The sequence below is a fragment of the Chiloscyllium plagiosum genome, chromosome 12 (genome assembly GCF_004010195.1).
Source record: "Chiloscyllium plagiosum isolate BGI_BamShark_2017 chromosome 12, ASM401019v2, whole genome shotgun sequence".
NCBI lineage: Eukaryota > Metazoa > Chordata > Chondrichthyes > Orectolobiformes > Hemiscylliidae > Chiloscyllium > Chiloscyllium plagiosum.
This window is the reverse complement of record NC_057721.1, coordinates 50,786,474-50,804,007: the sequence shown is the minus strand read 5'-3', so window position 1 is coordinate 50,804,007 and position 17,534 is coordinate 50,786,474. Positions and strand designations below refer to the sequence as shown.

General features: G+C 40.8%; 1 protein-coding gene across 1 annotated transcript in view; it reads right to left on the bottom strand.

The window, feature by feature from the left end:
• The window catches only part of tmprss7 (transmembrane serine protease 7), an 89,914-nt gene that overhangs the window by 33,449 nt on the left and 38,931 nt on the right, over window positions 1-17,534 (bottom strand). Inside the window, exons 8-11 of the mRNA XM_043701533.1 lie at window positions 16,257-16,390; window positions 11,353-11,465; window positions 7,871-7,977; window positions 6,786-6,922 (exon numbers count right to left, since the gene is read on the bottom strand). Coding sequence (XP_043557468.1) covers window positions 6,786-6,922; window positions 7,871-7,977; window positions 11,353-11,465; window positions 16,257-16,390 — 491 coding nt within the window. The remainder of the gene's footprint in view (window positions 1-6,785; window positions 6,923-7,870; window positions 7,978-11,352; window positions 11,466-16,256; window positions 16,391-17,534) is intronic.

Genomic DNA, 17,534 nt, shown 5'->3' with positions numbered 1-17,534 from the left:
GAGCAGTGCCGTGACGCGGGACTCCGTGCTCTACGGCCTGTTCCCCGGGACGCACACCAAGACGAACATCAACTGCACCTGGAGGATCATCAACTCGGTGAAGGATGCTCTCTGGGCGGTCCGAAACCTGTTGATCTTCCAGCTAAAGGAGTTGACCCCGACTGAGTGTTGCGGACTGGCATATTCCAAGGTCCAGGACTACGTGTTGAGGGACGCTTTGAAGCCTGGGGCAGCTGCCGCCAAGGCGCGGTGGGGAAAGACCACTATGTAACATCTGCCTGCCTAAAGAAGAACAGGGGGCCCACGCTGTCATTTGGGCTCTGCTGACGCCTCAGCTAAAAATGTAATCGTACAGACTTGTAAATAGGAATGATTACTCTGTTTCGGTATGCAAACAAATGGAATGTTTACATATGTCCAACTTTTCAGACCATTGAAGTATTTTATGAATAAAATATATTTTTGAAATAAAAAAAATAGAAGCATAACCATATGCAAGTCAAAAATAATGCCCAACATATTAATATTGGGAGATTCAGAGATCTAATGTCATTGAATATTAAGGAGTGATGGTTAGATTCCCTTTTATTGAAGATGTCTTTTCCTTGCACTTGTGTGACACAAATGCTACTTTCCACTTATTGATCAAAGTCTAAATGCTTTCCAGGTCTTGTTGCATTCTTGTGCACATTGCTTCAGTATCTGAGAACTTGCAAATTGCATGGAGCACTGGGTAGTCATTAGTGAATAATGCAGTTCTGACTTTATGATGGAAGCAATGTCTGTCCTTCACCTTGTCTGTAGGTGAAAACCTCTTCTTCCAGCAGCAGGGCATTGCATTGAAATAATTTCCAGCAAGTTATGTGCAGTGATACCATGGCCCCTTTTGACATCAGGAACTGAAGACACATGAAGTTAGTCATTAGCTTTTTTTGAAAAGATTTGTAGCTCAGGTTGAGGTTTTGGATGTAGATTTGCTCGCTGAGCTTGAAGGTTCATTTCCAGACGTTTTGTCACCGTATTAGGTAACATCTTCAGTGGGCCTCAGGCTAAGCACTGCTGAGAATTCCTGCTTTCAATTTGTATGTTTGGGTTTCTTTGGTTTGGTGATGTCATTTCCTGTGGTGATGTTATTCCCTGTGGTGAAGTCACTTCCTGTTCCTTTTCTCAGGGGATGATAGATGGGGTCTAACTCGATGTGTTTGTTGATCGAGTTCTGGTTGGAATTCCATGCTTCTAGGAATTCTCGTATGTGTGTCCATAACACTAATACAGCAACTAATGAACTTGAAAGACCCTATACAGACAATAAGCAAAACTAGTGTCATTTACAAAATACCAAGCAAGGACTGTAACAAACACTACATCGGACATACAGGCAGAAAACTAGCCACCTGGATACATGAACATCAACTGGCCACAAAATGATATGACCCTCTCTCACTAGTATCCTTACATACAGATGAGGAAGGACATCACTTCGGCTGGGACAACACTTCCATCCTTGGACCAGCCAAACAAAGACATGCACGAGAAATCCTAGAAACATGGCATTGCAACTGGAACTTTATCAACAAATACATCGAGTTAGACCCCATCTACCACCCCCTGAGAAAAGGAAAAGAAGTGACTTCACCACCGGAAATAACATCACCTCAGGAAATGACATCACCAATCCAAAGAAACCCAAACATATAAATAGAAAGCAGGAATTCTCTGCAGTGCTTCACCTGAGGCCCACTGAAGATGTTATCTAGTAGGGTGACGAAACATCTGGAAATGAACTTTCAAGCTCAGCGATCAAACCTATATCCTTAGTCATTAGCTCATTGACTGTTGAATGTTTTTACAAATATGTTTATATTTTTGAACAGATGAGACACTTCTTAAAACTGGTATAAACTTTTGAAAATGTTAAAAAGCAAATAAACAACATTTATTTTATTTGCTAGGGGAAGGGGATGTTGCTGGCTGGTCAGCGTTTATTGCCTGTCCCTTGGAGCCCTTGAGAAGGTGGTGGTGAGCTGCCTTCTTGAACAGTGGCAATTCATTGGCTGTGAGTAGACCCACATTGATGTTAGGGGGGAAATTCCAAGATTTTAACATAGTAACACTGAAGGAATGGTGATCTAATTCCAAATCAGGATGATGTGTGACTTGGAGGGAAGCTTACAGGTGGTCGTATTCCCATCTATCTGCTTCTCTTATCCTTCCTGATGGCAGTGTTTGTGGGTTAGGAAGGTGGTGTCTAAAAAGCCTTGATGATTTTCTGCAGTGAATCTTATAGATAGTACACACTGTTGCTGCGGAGCATTGATGGTGGAGGGAGTGGATGTGGTGTCAATCAGGCAGGGCTGCTTTGTCCTGGATGATGTCAAGCTTCTTGAGTGTTGTTGGACCTGCACCTGCAGGCAAGTGGCAGTATTCCATCACAGTCCTGACTTGTGCCTTGTGGATGATAGTCAGCTTTGGGGAGTGAGGAGATGGGCGACTTATTGCACGATTTCTAGGCTCTGACCTGCTCTTGGATCCACTGTGCTTATGTGGTGAGTCCAGTCCAGTTTCTGGTCAATAGTTACCCTCAGGATGTTGATTGTAAGGGATTCAGTGATGGTAACACCCTTCAATGTCAAGGGGCTGTACTTCGATTGTCTCTTATTGAAGATGGTCATTGGCTGGCATTTGTGTGGTGCGAATATTACTTGTCTCTTTTCAGCCCAAGCTTGATATTATTCAGGTCTTGCTGCATTTGAACATGAACTGCTTCAGTATTGCAGGAGTTGCTAATGGTGCTGAACATTACATAATCATTGGCAAACATCCTCACTTCTAACCTTATGATGAAGGGAAGGTCATTGATAAGCAGCTGAAGACGTTTGGGCCTAGGACATTACACTGGTGAATTCCTGCAGAGATGTCCTGAAGCTGAGATCTTCAATCTTCCTATGTGCCAGGTATGACTCCAACCAGCAGAGAGATCCCCCTGATTCCTACTGACTTTAGTTTTGCTAGGGCTCCTTGATGCAACACTTGGTCAACTGTTCGAGGAGAAAGTGAGGACTGCAGATGCTGGAGATCAGAGCTGAAAATGTGTTGCTGGAAAAGCGCAGCAGGTCAGGCAGCATCCAAGGAGCAGGAGAATCAACGTTTCGGGCATGAGCCCTTCTTCAGGAATGAAAGAAGAAGGGCTAAAGAAGGGCTTATGCCCGAAACGTCGATTCTCCTGTTCCTTGGATGCTGCCTGACCTGCTGCACTTTTCCAGCAACACATTTTCAGCCTTGGTCAACTGTGCCTTGATGTCAAGGGCTGTCACTGTTACCACATTCTGAAATTCAGCTCTTTTGTCCATATTTGAATCGAGGCTATAATGAAGTCAGGAGCTAAGTAGCCCAAGCAGAACCCAGTCTCTGCATCTGTGAGCAGGTTATTGCTGAACAAATGCTGTTTGATAGCACTGTTGATGACATCTTCAATCACATTACTGATTATCAAGTGTAGACTGATGAAGTGATAATTGGCCATATTGGATTTGTCCTGCGTTTTATGCACAGGACATACCTGGGCAGTTTTACACACGGTTGGGTAGATGCCAGTGTTGTTGCAGCTCTCAAAGAGTTTGGCTAGGGGTCCAGGAGCACAAGTTTTCAATATTATTGCCAGGATGTTTTAAATTTAATAGGCACTTGGACAAATGTGGACTAATTCATGAAAGACAAGAAAATTTCTGAAAGGCAACTCATAATTTACTAAACAAAAACAAAGCAGAAATAGCTGGAGAAACTCAGCAGATCTAGCAGCATCTGTGGAAAGAAAACAAAGTCACGATTTTGGGTCCAGTGACCCTTTTGCAGAACATAATTAACAACTTGATTGTATTTTTTGATAAGGCAAGAGACAGGATGATGAAGGCTGATGCATTTGATAGGGCATCCATGGATTTTCAAAAAGTGTTTGATAACATGTCACACCACAAGCTTGGCAGTGAAGCTGAAATGCAGGGATTAAAAGATGTAGAGTAAAGGGTTAACTGTACAGTATTCTAACAATAGCTAATAATAATGTGATTATGATGTTAGATCACATAGGACTGAGACCTAATGGAAGAATGCACCACCAAAACTCTGCTCCACCATCCTTCAGTATAGAGTTTGCAAGTAGTAAATGTTAATGTAGAAACATAGAAACTAGAAACAGGCAGAGAATGCTCAAGCCTGCTCTGCCATTTAATATGAACATGTTTGCTCCTCTATCTCAATGCCATTTTCCTGCTTTTTCTCCCTATAATCCTTGATGCCTTTAAGTCTAAAGATATATCTGTCTCTTTCTTGAATACGTTCAGTGACTTGACCTCCATGCCTCAGTTGCAGAGAATTTCATATGTTCATATCCTGAGACTGTATCCCTTTGTTCTAAACTCTCCAATCAAGGACAACATCTCTGTGCATCTAGTCTGGTCAGCCCTGTTAGAATTTCATACATATCAACCAGATCTTCTCTAATCCTTCGAAACTCTGGTGAATACAGGCCCAGTTGAACCAAGCTTTCCTCATAGGACAGTTCTGTCATCCCTAGTATCAGCCTAGAGAACCTCTGCTGCACTTCCCCTATGGAAAGTTTATCCTTTCTTCGGTAGGGAGACCAAAACTGCAGACTAATATTCCAGGTGTTGTTTCAGGCCCTGTACAGCTGCAGTAGGAGATTCCTTCTTCTGAACTCAAATCATCTTGAATGAAAGCCAATACATCACATGTCTTCCGAATTGCTTGCTGCTCCTTCTTAATTGTTCCCTATTTGCATGAGCCTTAAGTTTCCCCCTCAAATGTCTCGAACTCCTAATGATATTCCTGCATGGTGGCAAATGGTGACCGTACCCAGAAAACCAGCAGTGGGCAGCAGAAAAAGCCCGACAAGACATGTAGCAGTACCAGAAAGCACTGGATGAAGGCAAAACCAGAAAGAAAGCATAAAGGGGAAAACTGCTAGGACAGTGCAGTAACAGCACAGAGGCAGGCACTGACTTCAACTGAGGTGAGCAACGAATTCTACCTTATCCATCCCAAAATAAAATCCAAAATCGACAGGACAACAGATAGGCCGAGCAGGGATTAAGTCATTCACCTCAGAGGGGGTAGAACTAAAAAATGCCGTGGCAGCAATGGTGGGGAGGTGCGTCGAAAAAGGCATAACCACCATTTTACAAGATTCCCGTGATGCTACGAAGAGTGTCCATAGATAGGAAGAAGGCCCCACCTATACTGCCAAAAGCAAAATAAGATAAGAGCCCATGATGTTAGGGACAAGGTGCTGGCATGGATATAGGATTGGCTCACTGGCAGAAAGCAGTGAGTGAGGATAAAGGGTTTTTTTTCAGGATGGCGACCTGCAGCTAATGGAGTTCTGCAGGGGTCAGTGTTGGGACCACAACTATCACATTATACATTAACAATCTGGACAAAGGAACTGAGGACATTGTTGGTAAGTTTGCAGATAACATAAAGACAGATGGAGGAGCAGAGAGTGCTGAGTTGGCAGGGAGATTGCAGAAGGACTTGGATAGGCTAGGAGGGTGGGCAAAGAAGTGGCAGGTGGAATATGATGTGGGCACTTTGCTAGGAAGAATAGACGCATAGGCTATTTATGAAACAGGGAAAGGCTTTGGAAATCCAAATCGTTCAGGGACTTGGGAGTCCTAGTTTATGATTCTCTTAAGGTTAACATGCTAGTTCAGTTGGCAGTTAGAAAGGCAAATGCATTCATTTCAATAGAACTACAATGCAAAAGAAAGAATGTACTGCTAAGCCTGTATAAGGCTCTGGTTAGACTGCATTTGAAATATTGTGGGCATTTTCCCCATATCTAAGGAAGTATGTGTTGACCTAATGTGGGTCCAGAGGCAGGTTACAGGATTGATCCTGGGGATGAAGGGCTTATCATATGAGGGGTGGTTGAGGACTCTGGGTCTTACTTGATGGAGTTCAGAAGGGTGAGGGAGGGAACCTCATTGAAACTTACGGAATACTGAGAGGTCTGGATAGAGTGGACATGGAGAAGATGTTTCCACTAGTAGGAGAGACTAGGACTTGAAGGAACAGCCTCAGATTGAAGGGACAACCCTTTAGACTGAGATGAGGAAGAATTTATGCAGCCAGAGGATGGTTAATCTGTGGAACTCATTGCCACAGAGGGCTATGAATGCCAAGTCATTGAATGTATTTAAGACAGAGAGGTTCTTGATTAGTAAGGGGATAAAGGTTTACGGGAAGAAAGCAGGAGAATGAAGTTGAGAAACATATCGGCCTGCTTCAAATAACAGAGCAGGCTTGATGGACTGAATGGCCTAACTCTGCTTCTATATCTTATGGCAAGCCATGCCTGTCATCACAATAAACAACTGAGTCACTAAAGGAAGCCCAATGCAAGAATTCACATTTCTTGGGAAAGTCACAGAGAATGAAAATCCATGTTGGAGTGTTAATATACAAGTCAGTAAGTAACATACTGAAGTAAAATTAGACACAGGAGCAGGAGTCACTTTTGTCTCATAGAATTAAAAGGCTGTAAAATATTACCAGATTACACTTAAAACAGATGCCAAACCCATTCTCAACTGAACACATGGCCATCAGGTTAAAGCAGAAGTCTAATTTTTTTGTTACAGCCTGCTACTATGTTTGCAGTTCATGACATTCTTAGCTTTGCTCAGTTGGCTATGGTAAGCAACCATTTAATTATTGTAAGTTGTGCATAAATGTATTTAAGTGTTCATGAATAAAAAGATCCTTACGCTGGCTGATGTTATAACTGCTGTACTCTGCTAGAAATGCCTTGTCTGATTGTTTTCCACTGCACTGGAACATGATATTGACCAGGAAATTCGCTATGTGGAACACTGTCTGGTGATCTATTTGATAACCACAGTACCTGAATGAAAAGAATATTCTACAATCACAGTCATGAATGGACCAATATTTTTCAATGTTCTGATTATTTGGAGCTCTATTTCAGACTGAGAATAAGAGAATTTTGATCAGCAGAGATTTAATCTTTTCTCTAAAATAGTAAATATTTCATTCATTGCTCAGGGGCTCTGGGGATTAGTTAGCTCAGTTGGCTTGTGACATAAAGTGACGTCAAAAGTGTGGATTCAATTCCTGTATCGGCTGAGGTCAACATGAAGGTCTGCCTTCTCAACATTACCCAGAGGCATGGTGACTCTTAGGTTAAACTCAACATTAATTCTCTCGCTCTCTCTCACACAAGAGATCAGCCCCTCTGAGGCTAAGGTGAATTTAATGGATGGAGCCTAAATAATTACAGCTAATTTAGACAACCGGAGGGAATTGGCTCCATCATATTGAATTTGCACTTTGAAACAGAAGAAAAAGTAAATATTCAACAGGTTCATAAACATATGCCTTGTTTATACTCTCATTCCCTCTACCTACATTTTGCAGATACATCTGAAATAATTGATATTTTCTAATCAATCTGTTCAGAGATGGTATTACATACCTCTGGACCAGGTGAGACTTAAATTTAGATCTCCTGTGTTAGAGGTAGGGACACTACCATGGCATTACAAGAGCCCCAATTTTGTTGCATTCCGATTCTAACCATATCAAATTCTCCAGTCACTAATGACTGCAACTCCACTTCATTCTCTTTGCCGAAATTCCGGACATTGATGTCATCATCAATAGGCCTACAAGTATCCTTCCTTCAAGTGGCTTAAGAAAGTATTTCTCATAACAAACTCGCGTTATGCAAACGAATTATCACTAGGTTAGTGGCAATGGAAATGGACAGAATAAAACGTGAAAATATTTTATATAGACGCAATATGGGTTTTAACAATAAAAAAAGCCTTACATTTTTTCATTGATTTTCCACCAGCCATGATCACACCTTTCAAGCCCCTTTTCCTTCACGGTGTAGTTATGAAATTTCAGTGCTAGTCCAAAAGAAGGTGTAGAAGTCTGACAAACACACAACACAACATTCATCAAAGTAATGTTTATAATTTATATTTGCCTTACCCATTCTACTAATTTTCAACCTCCAACCTAAAGCGAAGTTCATGATTGGTCACAGATTACTCAAATATCTAGCCAGTGATTGTTAAAAATCACACAACACCAGGTTATAGTCCATCAGGTTTAATTGGAAGCACTAGCTTTCGGAGTGCTGCTCCTTCATCAGGTGGTTGTGGAGGACATAGAATTTATAGCAAAAGTTTACAGTGTGATGTAACTGAAATTATACATTGAAAAATACCTTGATTGTTTGTTGAGTCTCTCATCTGTTAGAATGACCATGTTAGTTTCACTTCTTTCATATGTAAATCATAAAACGTTTTTAAAAAGTTACATTCTCAGGTTAACTTTAACAATTGGTGTCAGCCAGATAAGATGTTAAGATGTTGAAGGTGTTTGCCCCCTGTGTTCCCTGTCTGTGCCCTAACGTTTAGACTGATTCTAATCTCAAAAGTGAGTTAACAGAGTCTTACCATGGAGTCATGCAGTCTTTGAGCAAAGTACAATTTAACTCTGCAAGTACAAATTCACCCCACAAACGTATATGTGTATGTGTGCGTGTGTGTGTGCGCATGTGTGTGCATCTGTCTGTCTGGGGTGGGGGTTGTGAGTGTGAGAGAGAGTGTATATGTGTGTGTGTATGTGTGTGTGTGACTTCAAAGGCTGACACCAATTGTTAAAGTTAACCTGAGAATGTAACTTTTAAAAAAAGTTTTGTGATTTACAAATGAAAGAAGTGAAACGATCATGGTCATTTCAACAGATAAGAGACTTAACAAACAATCAAGGTGTTTTTCAATGTGTAATTTCAGTTACATCACACCGTAAACTTTTGCTATAAATGCCGTGTCTTACAATTGTGTCCTCCACAACCACCTGATGAAGGAACGGCCCTCCGAAAGCTAGTGCTTCCAATTAAACCAGTTGAACTATAACCTGGTGTTGTGTGATTTTTAACTTTGTACAGACTAGTCCAACACCAGAACCTCCAAATCATTGATTGTTATGTAGCTTATTCTGGAATATTTCCTCCGTCATAACCCTTCACTGCCACTTCCAACACTCCCACCTGTGGAGAATCCGGTCCAAGTGGGGTGAATATCTGGAGACCCAGACAGAACATGGCCATATTTTTTTCCAGATACTTCACTTGTTATCTGCAGTGGTAAGCAGATATGTCCAGATATCCCAGTGCACTCATAAGTCTCAAGTGTAATTTCCCCTATATGCAGCAGCATTCCAACCCAAGGAAAACTAGACTAGCATCTTCACTCTGGTCTCACATTGTCATATATAAATTAAACCAATAGCATAACACGAGAAAGCTCCAGAAACCCAAAGAAATTGAACAAACTGGCATAGAAGCAAAAATGAAGCAGAAACAAATTTTATAACGTTCTTCACTGAAACATTATTCCCATAATATTAGTTAAGTGTAGTGAGGAAATACACTTTTATTGTGTTTCTTCCTGACACGTGCACTTGCAGAAATTTTGATTTTCCTATTTACTCTTCATGTTGGCCATCAGATAAACTAAAGCATGAATCACAAAATAAAAACTCAGTGGCAACATTTCTGAAAAAAAAAACATAATTTCAAACAGTGGAGGAGGCTCCTTGCACCTTTCCAATATCTTTATCCATCAAGAGAATTGCAGAATGGTCACATTAATAAACAAACTAGACAATGGTGGAACTTGCACACAGCATTTTCTATGGAGTTTGGTTCCACTTAATCAGAGTCCAGTCTTTTCATCTAGACGTCATTGCCAAATAGAAAGTAAGGACTGCAGAAGCTGGAGATCAGAGTCAAGAGTGTGGTGCTGGAAAAGCACAGCAGGTCAGGCAGCGTCTAAAGAGCAGAAGAGTCGACATTTTGGGCATTTCTAACGAAGGGCTCATGCCCGAAACATCGATTCCCCTGCTCCTCGGATGCTGCTTGACTTGCTATGCTTTTCCAGCACCAAACTCTTGACTTAGATTGCTTCAGCAGAGGAGGAGGCCATTTGCCTCTTAACACCAGTGTCAGTTGTCTGAAAGATCTAAATGGGATTAAGGTGAAATCCCAACTATCAGAAACAAATGTTGAAAAAAAATTTAAATGGTTTATTTAAAAAAAAATTTGGACTTTCTGATTTGATTCTGAGGAACTGGCATGCATATTCATAAACTTTTTGATTTAGAGCCAAAGATGTTGTTCTGCAGTAAATATGAGTTAATATTTCATCAGAAACACCCAGATTTCTACATTTTACGGTCCACCTGTGGATGCCAGGAATGACTCTACATCTACAATTCTATATCTCCTGTTACCCTTTTGATGTCCATCTTAACTTTACGTCATCTAATTACCAAGTCAATGACCATAGAAATTACTATTCTATGTTTAACTTTGAAACTAACCACAGTTCACTGGCAGAAGAACCCTTTGGGATATCCTGAGATCTGGAAATAGCCTATGGGGGGAGTCTTCCTATCCCAGAGGTGATGGACATAATGGTAGGACCAGAATGTAATGAGGCACGAGTGTGTTGTGGAGATTCCTGTTAAGTTCCCAGTTATATAGTGATTACTGAAGGCCCTCTTTAGACCACTGCTACGGTTAACTCTGTCCCCAGTTAACGAAAAACATTGGTATGCAATAACTCCGAGTGCCTAGATAACTTCATTTTTCTTAGGTTAGGGCCTGTTTAAACCCCTTAGTATTGTAGGAAGTTATTTGAGGAATCATTTTGCACATACATAACCTTCTCCTTAAGCTACACTACTGTAATTTATGGCTTTCTCCATGGCCACCATTAATATTCTGATATAATTTCTATTTAAAAGTGTTCTAACATGAAATGGCTTGACAAGTTAATTTTAAAATTGTTGTTCATTGTTAAAAGATGAACAACAATGTAAATTGCAATTATTTTAACAGGGTTGATTACCTACTTTGATCAAAGTTAAAAATCACACAACACCAGGTTATAGTCCAACAGGTTTAATTGGAAGCACACTAGCTTTCGGAGCAACGCTCCTTCACCAGGTGATTGCACAATCACCTGATGAAGGAGCGTCGCTCCAAAAGCTAGTGTGCTTCCAATTAAACCTGTTGGACTATAACCTGGTGTTGTGTGATTTTTAACTTTGTACACCCCAGTCCAACACCGGCATCTCCGAATCATGACTACTTTGATCAAAGTTTGAAGAGAGTACTAATCAATTATGTTACCAACAGATGGCACTTTGAAGGACATTAAGCAGAGTGTTTCTATTCATTGGCATTCCAACAAACATTGTAAATTTTCCAAATAGAGAGTCAACTAGGATTACCTTAAATGTCCAGGTACAACTACATTTTAGAGGATAATAGCTTGGATAGTATGGACTGGTGATATTTCCTTCTAATCTCGTTCCATCTGTCGAAATTATTGTGCTTTCAAATTCTAAGCAAATGTAAATAAAACAATCAATTGTTTTGCTCAAATTCTTTTTAAACTTTACCTGCCTACCACATGTTTCTTTCTTGAGTACCAATGGAACCTTACATTCTGGTGGTCAGGCAATTTGACATGAGACCAGTATTGCTGAAGTAATTTTGTATAATGAGTTTACGTGGAAGATTATTATAGCTGTCTGATAATTTGACTTTTTTTTTGGTGATGCTGACTGGAGAATGTCAGCCAAGGTACGAGAGACTCCCTTTCCAAATAATGCTGTTGATCTTTTATATCCTAGAAACAGACCAACAGTTTAATGACATCAGAAAGGTGAAGGTGTGAAATTGGACTCCCTCAGAAGGGCAAAATGGGCTGGCAGTGAAATGGCGGCCATTTTCTCACAGCACCTATTCTACTTTCTTCTGAATTTCATAGAAATGTAGTTGAATTGCTTCTTGAAAGGTTGTCTCCCACTCTCACTGATGCTTTTATTTAGTTTAAAATTAGAAATCTTGGCATTATTTTCTAAGCCAACCAACTTAAAAACTGGCACAGTGAAGAATCAATGTCAAAAATGGTAGCTCACCTCTGGTATGCGTACCCACCTCACCCTTCTCCATACAACACTGAAGTGAAATTAAATTCTGTTCAAATCCAGGTGAAGAATTTAATGGCTACCCCTTGAAAAGAGAAGACGTGAGGGGCATTTGATTGGGAAGGAGAGTGATGTGTAGAAACCACATCTCGATCTCAATCAAGTGGGGAGGAACGGTGGCTCAGTGGTTGGCACTGCTGCCTCACAGTGCCAGGGACCCAGGTTCAATTGTAACCTCGGACGACTGTCTGTGTGGAGTTTGCACATTCTCCCCGTGTCTGCGTGGATTTCCTCCGGGTGCTCCAGTTTCCTTCCAGAGTCCAAAGATGTGCAGGTCAGGTGAACTGGCCAGGCTAAATGGTACTGTAATGTTAGTCAGAGGGAAATGGGTCTGGCTGGGCTACTCTTCGGAGGGTTGGTGTGGACTTGTTGGACCGAAGGGCCTGTTTCCCCACTGTCGGGAATCTAATCTAAAATATGTGGAAGGAATGCCTTTAACAATCTCCTCATCCTACTGCCAGGGCAACGGATTCAAATTTAAGAGCCTTATCCTGCCACAAAAGCCCAGCAGCCAGAGTGTGGGCTCACCATGTGTGGAGAGAATGACAAGGAACCTGCATTGCGATCACTTGCAAGTTCCCAGGAAGAACTCTCAGTGAAAGGTACTCACTGCCTGATTCAGGGGCCTCGATTCGCAAAGTCAGGAGTGGGTGCACACTGAAAGCCATCACATGGCCATGCAGCCTGGACATCCTCCCAGCCCATAATCCCCAACCTTTCACCCACCATCACTCACCCATACCTGGGATCCAGCGATGATTCTAGGTACTGTCTGGGTATTGTACCAGCTGCAGCCACTGCCACTTGAGTGACCCTGCTGACCGACAGAGATTCTACCTTTGATTGGCTGGAACCTCTCAGCAAATGGGACTGTTACCCTGGGGTCCTTGATCCCAGGGAAGGTCCACCTTAAGAGAACAGACAAGGGTTCTGTCTGGCTCACATCACTCATCACTTCAATCAATACCACTCCTGAAGTTGAGCTTGATTACACAACCTTGTGACAGACTAAAGTGCTGCCACTCAGCCAAACTGAGTCTCAAAATGAACAGGTTTTATCGTGTTCTGAGAGAAGAATAGATTTGTATGGAAGAGACACTAGGCAGAATTGAATAAAGCCCACTACAGCAGGCAAGATAGGAGACAGGCTGGTGGAATTGGCTGAAAGACTCTGTGTCAGCTCTGGCAGTGGGCAAAGTGCCCTGCAGTTAGACTGGAAGGGCTCGTTGCAGGAAACCTACCTGTTGCCAGCGGGAAGGCAGTTAGGCTCATTGAAAGGAAAAGCTTATCCTTGAGCCCACCAGGATTGAATGATGGCTCAGGGAGTGAGCTGGATTCATATAAGTCTCCCATGTCCACAGAAACCCACCTAGACAGCTTGGTTTGCCAGCGCCCTAACCAGAGGTCCCTTGTTCACAGGCACTGATCAAGGTTTTGACATGGGGAAGTGGAGTGGGTACTGCCCTTCCCCCAACCATGACCACCTGCCTTCCTGCAACTCCTATCCTCCCCAGGGAACAAATTGTAATGGGGATGCAGTTCAGGTTAGTGCCTGCTTGCATTGAAATTACATCAGGTCTCCCATGGATCTATGTGAGGAATGCTGACTCTTGAGGTACATTCCACTCACACTGTCTGGAAGCCGTCCACAGTCTACAGACTAGAAGGATAAGGAAATTAACTGGTATATATTCAGATATGTCATAAAAATATTTCTGTTGACATTGTGGGCAGGATTTTCCTAGTGGTGTTCTTACGTATGATTGCCACTCTACCCCCTTTTATTAAAATTGAAAGGAGAGAGTTCTGTATTTCTAAGAGAAAATTCCAAGCAGGGCTAGGAAAATGACAGTCTGGCTATTGGAAAATGCAGGCCTATGTGGCAACTTAGTCCATGTAATGTGCATTATTCAAATGAATAAGAAGAATACTTGTACTTGTTGACTTCTTCCAAACATTCATGAGATCAGTGATGAAATAGCAAGGAACCTATTGACAAAGTCAAATTATATATGTCTGGTATCGTCGGTTGTCTCACAGAAAACTAATGTTGTAGTGGGTACAGTTCAATGCCCAATTAGTAATTGTATCTAATGTCAACTTCAAAGTATTTGAAGTTTTTCCCAAATTAAATAACACAATTTACTGAGAATTTTATAAGATCTATCATTAATACATAAGCATTACATTTCTATTTTCCATTATATCCTTCTGACAATTGATAAAACACATAGTCTTTACTTGCTCCAATTGGTTATTCAGGTTTTGAGAGTGAAATCTGCACTGATTTAAACATTTTTCAGAACTGGATAAAAGCCCATTATTAATAAACATGGATTCTTGAGCCCTGCTATTCTGCCTTCTGATTCCTTGCTTCTTCTTTCACTTCTATTGTGTGATTATATTGAAAATGATTTATGAAAATACAAGTTATAAATATCTGTGTCTGCATCAGGTAAATATTGGACAAACCCGTACAAATGTCAGTTTGGTATTAAATAGGAACACAATGCCTATAATAATAGAAATGAAAATCTGATTGCTGCAGATGTTGATAATCTAAAATGAAAATAGAAAATGCTGGAAAAAATTCAGATTAGGAGCATCTATGTTCAGAGTGAATCAGCTAACCTTTTAACTGTCACCTTTCATTAGTACTGGAAAAAGTTAAAGATATAGTAAGTTTTGATGAAGAGGTGTGTGTGGGACAAGGACAAAAGATTTGTGATAGATTTGTGGAAGGCAAGAGGCCAAACATAGTTTGAGTGACCACTTTGGAGAATATCCCTTTTCAGGCAGCAAGCATGTTCCTGAGCTTGTTACTCTAATCCTCCATTTTGTTCTTTGGCTTACATTTCTGACCTCAGCCTTCCGCACTGTTCCAGTGAAGCTCAATGTAATCTTCAAGGACAGTACCTTATCTTCCAGCCTCACAGTTACAGACTCCAGGATTCAACATCAAGGTAGTTATTTACCATTTCAGGTGGTAAACATCTATTTCCTTTTCTTTGCTATTGTGATTTTGTATTTTTCTTTCAGTTAGCTAAACAAACAAGGTTCTGGGGTGGGGGAGCCCAGAACTAGAGGGCATAAGTTTAGGGTGAGAGGGGAAAGATTTAAAAGTCACCTAATTTTTTCATGCAGAGGGTGGTGCACATATGGAATGAGTTGCCAGAGGTAGTGGTGGAGGCTGGTACAATTACAACATTTAAAAGGCATCTGGATGGGTATATGAATAGGTAGGTTTAGAAGGATATAGGCCAAGCCCTGATAAATGGGACTAGATTAGTTTAGGATATGTAGAAGAAAGGGAGATCTGCGATTCTCCTGCTCCTTGGATGCTGTCTGGCCTGCTGCGCTTTTCTAGCACCATATTCTCGACTAGTTTAGGATATTTGGTTGGCATGGACAAGTTGGACCAAAGGGTCTGTTTTGGTGCTGTACATCTCTATGACTGTATGGCCTGATCTGGGCACATCTTTTATTTCTTGTTTTCCACCATTTCCTTTCTCTTTGATTCTGGAGGACCAACTCTTCTGTCATTCAGTCTCTTCCCTCTCCAAGCCAAAACCACCTTTGTTTTTGTTTTTGTTCCAAGCACCGCCTGACATAAATCTATTTGCTTGCTAATTTTTTCCAGTACTGATGAGAGACCATAGACCTGAAATGTGTTTTTTTCTCTCCATGTGGGCTCTGCTTAGCCCACTGAGCTTTTGTTCCTCCATTTTCTCTTTTAATTTGTAGCTATAATGAGGTGTTCAGGTTAAATGGGTAATTAACCAGGACTAGTGCATTAATATTCAGTTTACTCAAAGAATTGTTGCAATCTTGTTGCATAAATAACTACCAGTACTATCAACTTATAAGTAAACTGATGAAAGGCTCATGCCTGAAATGTTGATTCTCCTGCTCCTCGGATGCTGCCTAACCTGCTGTGCTTTTCCAGCATCACACTCTCGAAATAGATATGGCAGCAAGAAGGCCAGCTGTATAATAGGACTTGAGATAAATTATGTTTAATTTTAAGTTGATTCATTTCATTATGCAGTAGACAAAGAGGGCATCAATTAATAGCTGTAAGTGCTCAGAAACAAATTTTCAAAGCTACAATGCAGTCATAGACAAATTTGTTTACAACTTACTTTCACTGGGAATTGCCTCAAAATACCCATTTATTTCTCTTATTCCATGCACTCTGAGGGATTTGAATGAGAGAAACATGCCATTGCCAGTAGACACAAAGGAAACTGGGAAAGAAGCAAAGGGTTCGCAGACTCTGAAATTGATAGACATAAACAACAGACACAAATTTATATTTATAATTACTTGAATAATAATACAGTGCATTGGTCACAGTTCTTCATTTAGAAATCACTATCTTTTGGAGGACTTCTATTATCTATGATTGTAAGTAGAACAATATTCAAGACATATATTGATTTTGTTTCTTTCGTACTCCAATTGGAAACTGAAATCGATTGTGCAAAATATATATTCTGCAGAAATGTTTTGTACAGCATTCTCAAGACTACATAACTGAAAATTGGTGTTTACAGTTCATGATTCATTGTAGTATAGATGAAAAATATGTGCAACAATGAAAACAAATTATCTAATCATAAAGCCAAAATCAGAAATATGAATTGGAGGGTTGGTAATTATATAGAGACCATAAGAGCAGGAAACGTTGCAGTGGAATGATTTACTTAGGTGAGGTGTAAAACTTTGGTTAATGTTTGAGATATGGGAATAAACATGTTGAAAGTTACACAGGAATACAGCAGGTACATATTTAAGATATGACATGACTATTCATTAATTTGAAAGTGAGCCAATAAAATATTACCTTCAGGACAAAATCAGCAGTGTAAAAGAATACACCTGGTTCACAATTGTGTAAAAGGTGTGTGCACCTGCGTGGCTCAAAGATTGATGTGGGCAAAATGGGGTCGAATTCATGGGACATTGGCACCAGTTCTGGGGAAGAAGGGACCTGTTCCGATAAGACGGTCTTCATCTGAACCGTGCTGGGACCAGAGTCCTAGCAAATCACATAACTTAAGGCTGTGGGCAGGGCTTTAAACTAAATGATGGTGGGGAAGGTTCATTTTTAGGGGAAAATTAGAAAACCCAAATTAAAAGAGGAGGGAATTGAGTGCAGAACTCAGGAGAGGTTATTAAAATCTCCAGCACAGAACAAATAGGACAGAGTGTATGAAAAGAGTTAACAATCAAAGTTCAGATACACTGGACAAACAAATGACAATGAGAAGAGGGACAGTTAATGCAGGACTGAAAGTGTTATATCTGAATGCACGCAGTGTAAGGAATAAGGTAAATGAGCTTGTGCTCAGATCAAAATTGTCAGGTATGACGTGGTGGGCATCACAGAGATGTGGCTGCACGCGGATCTGGATTGG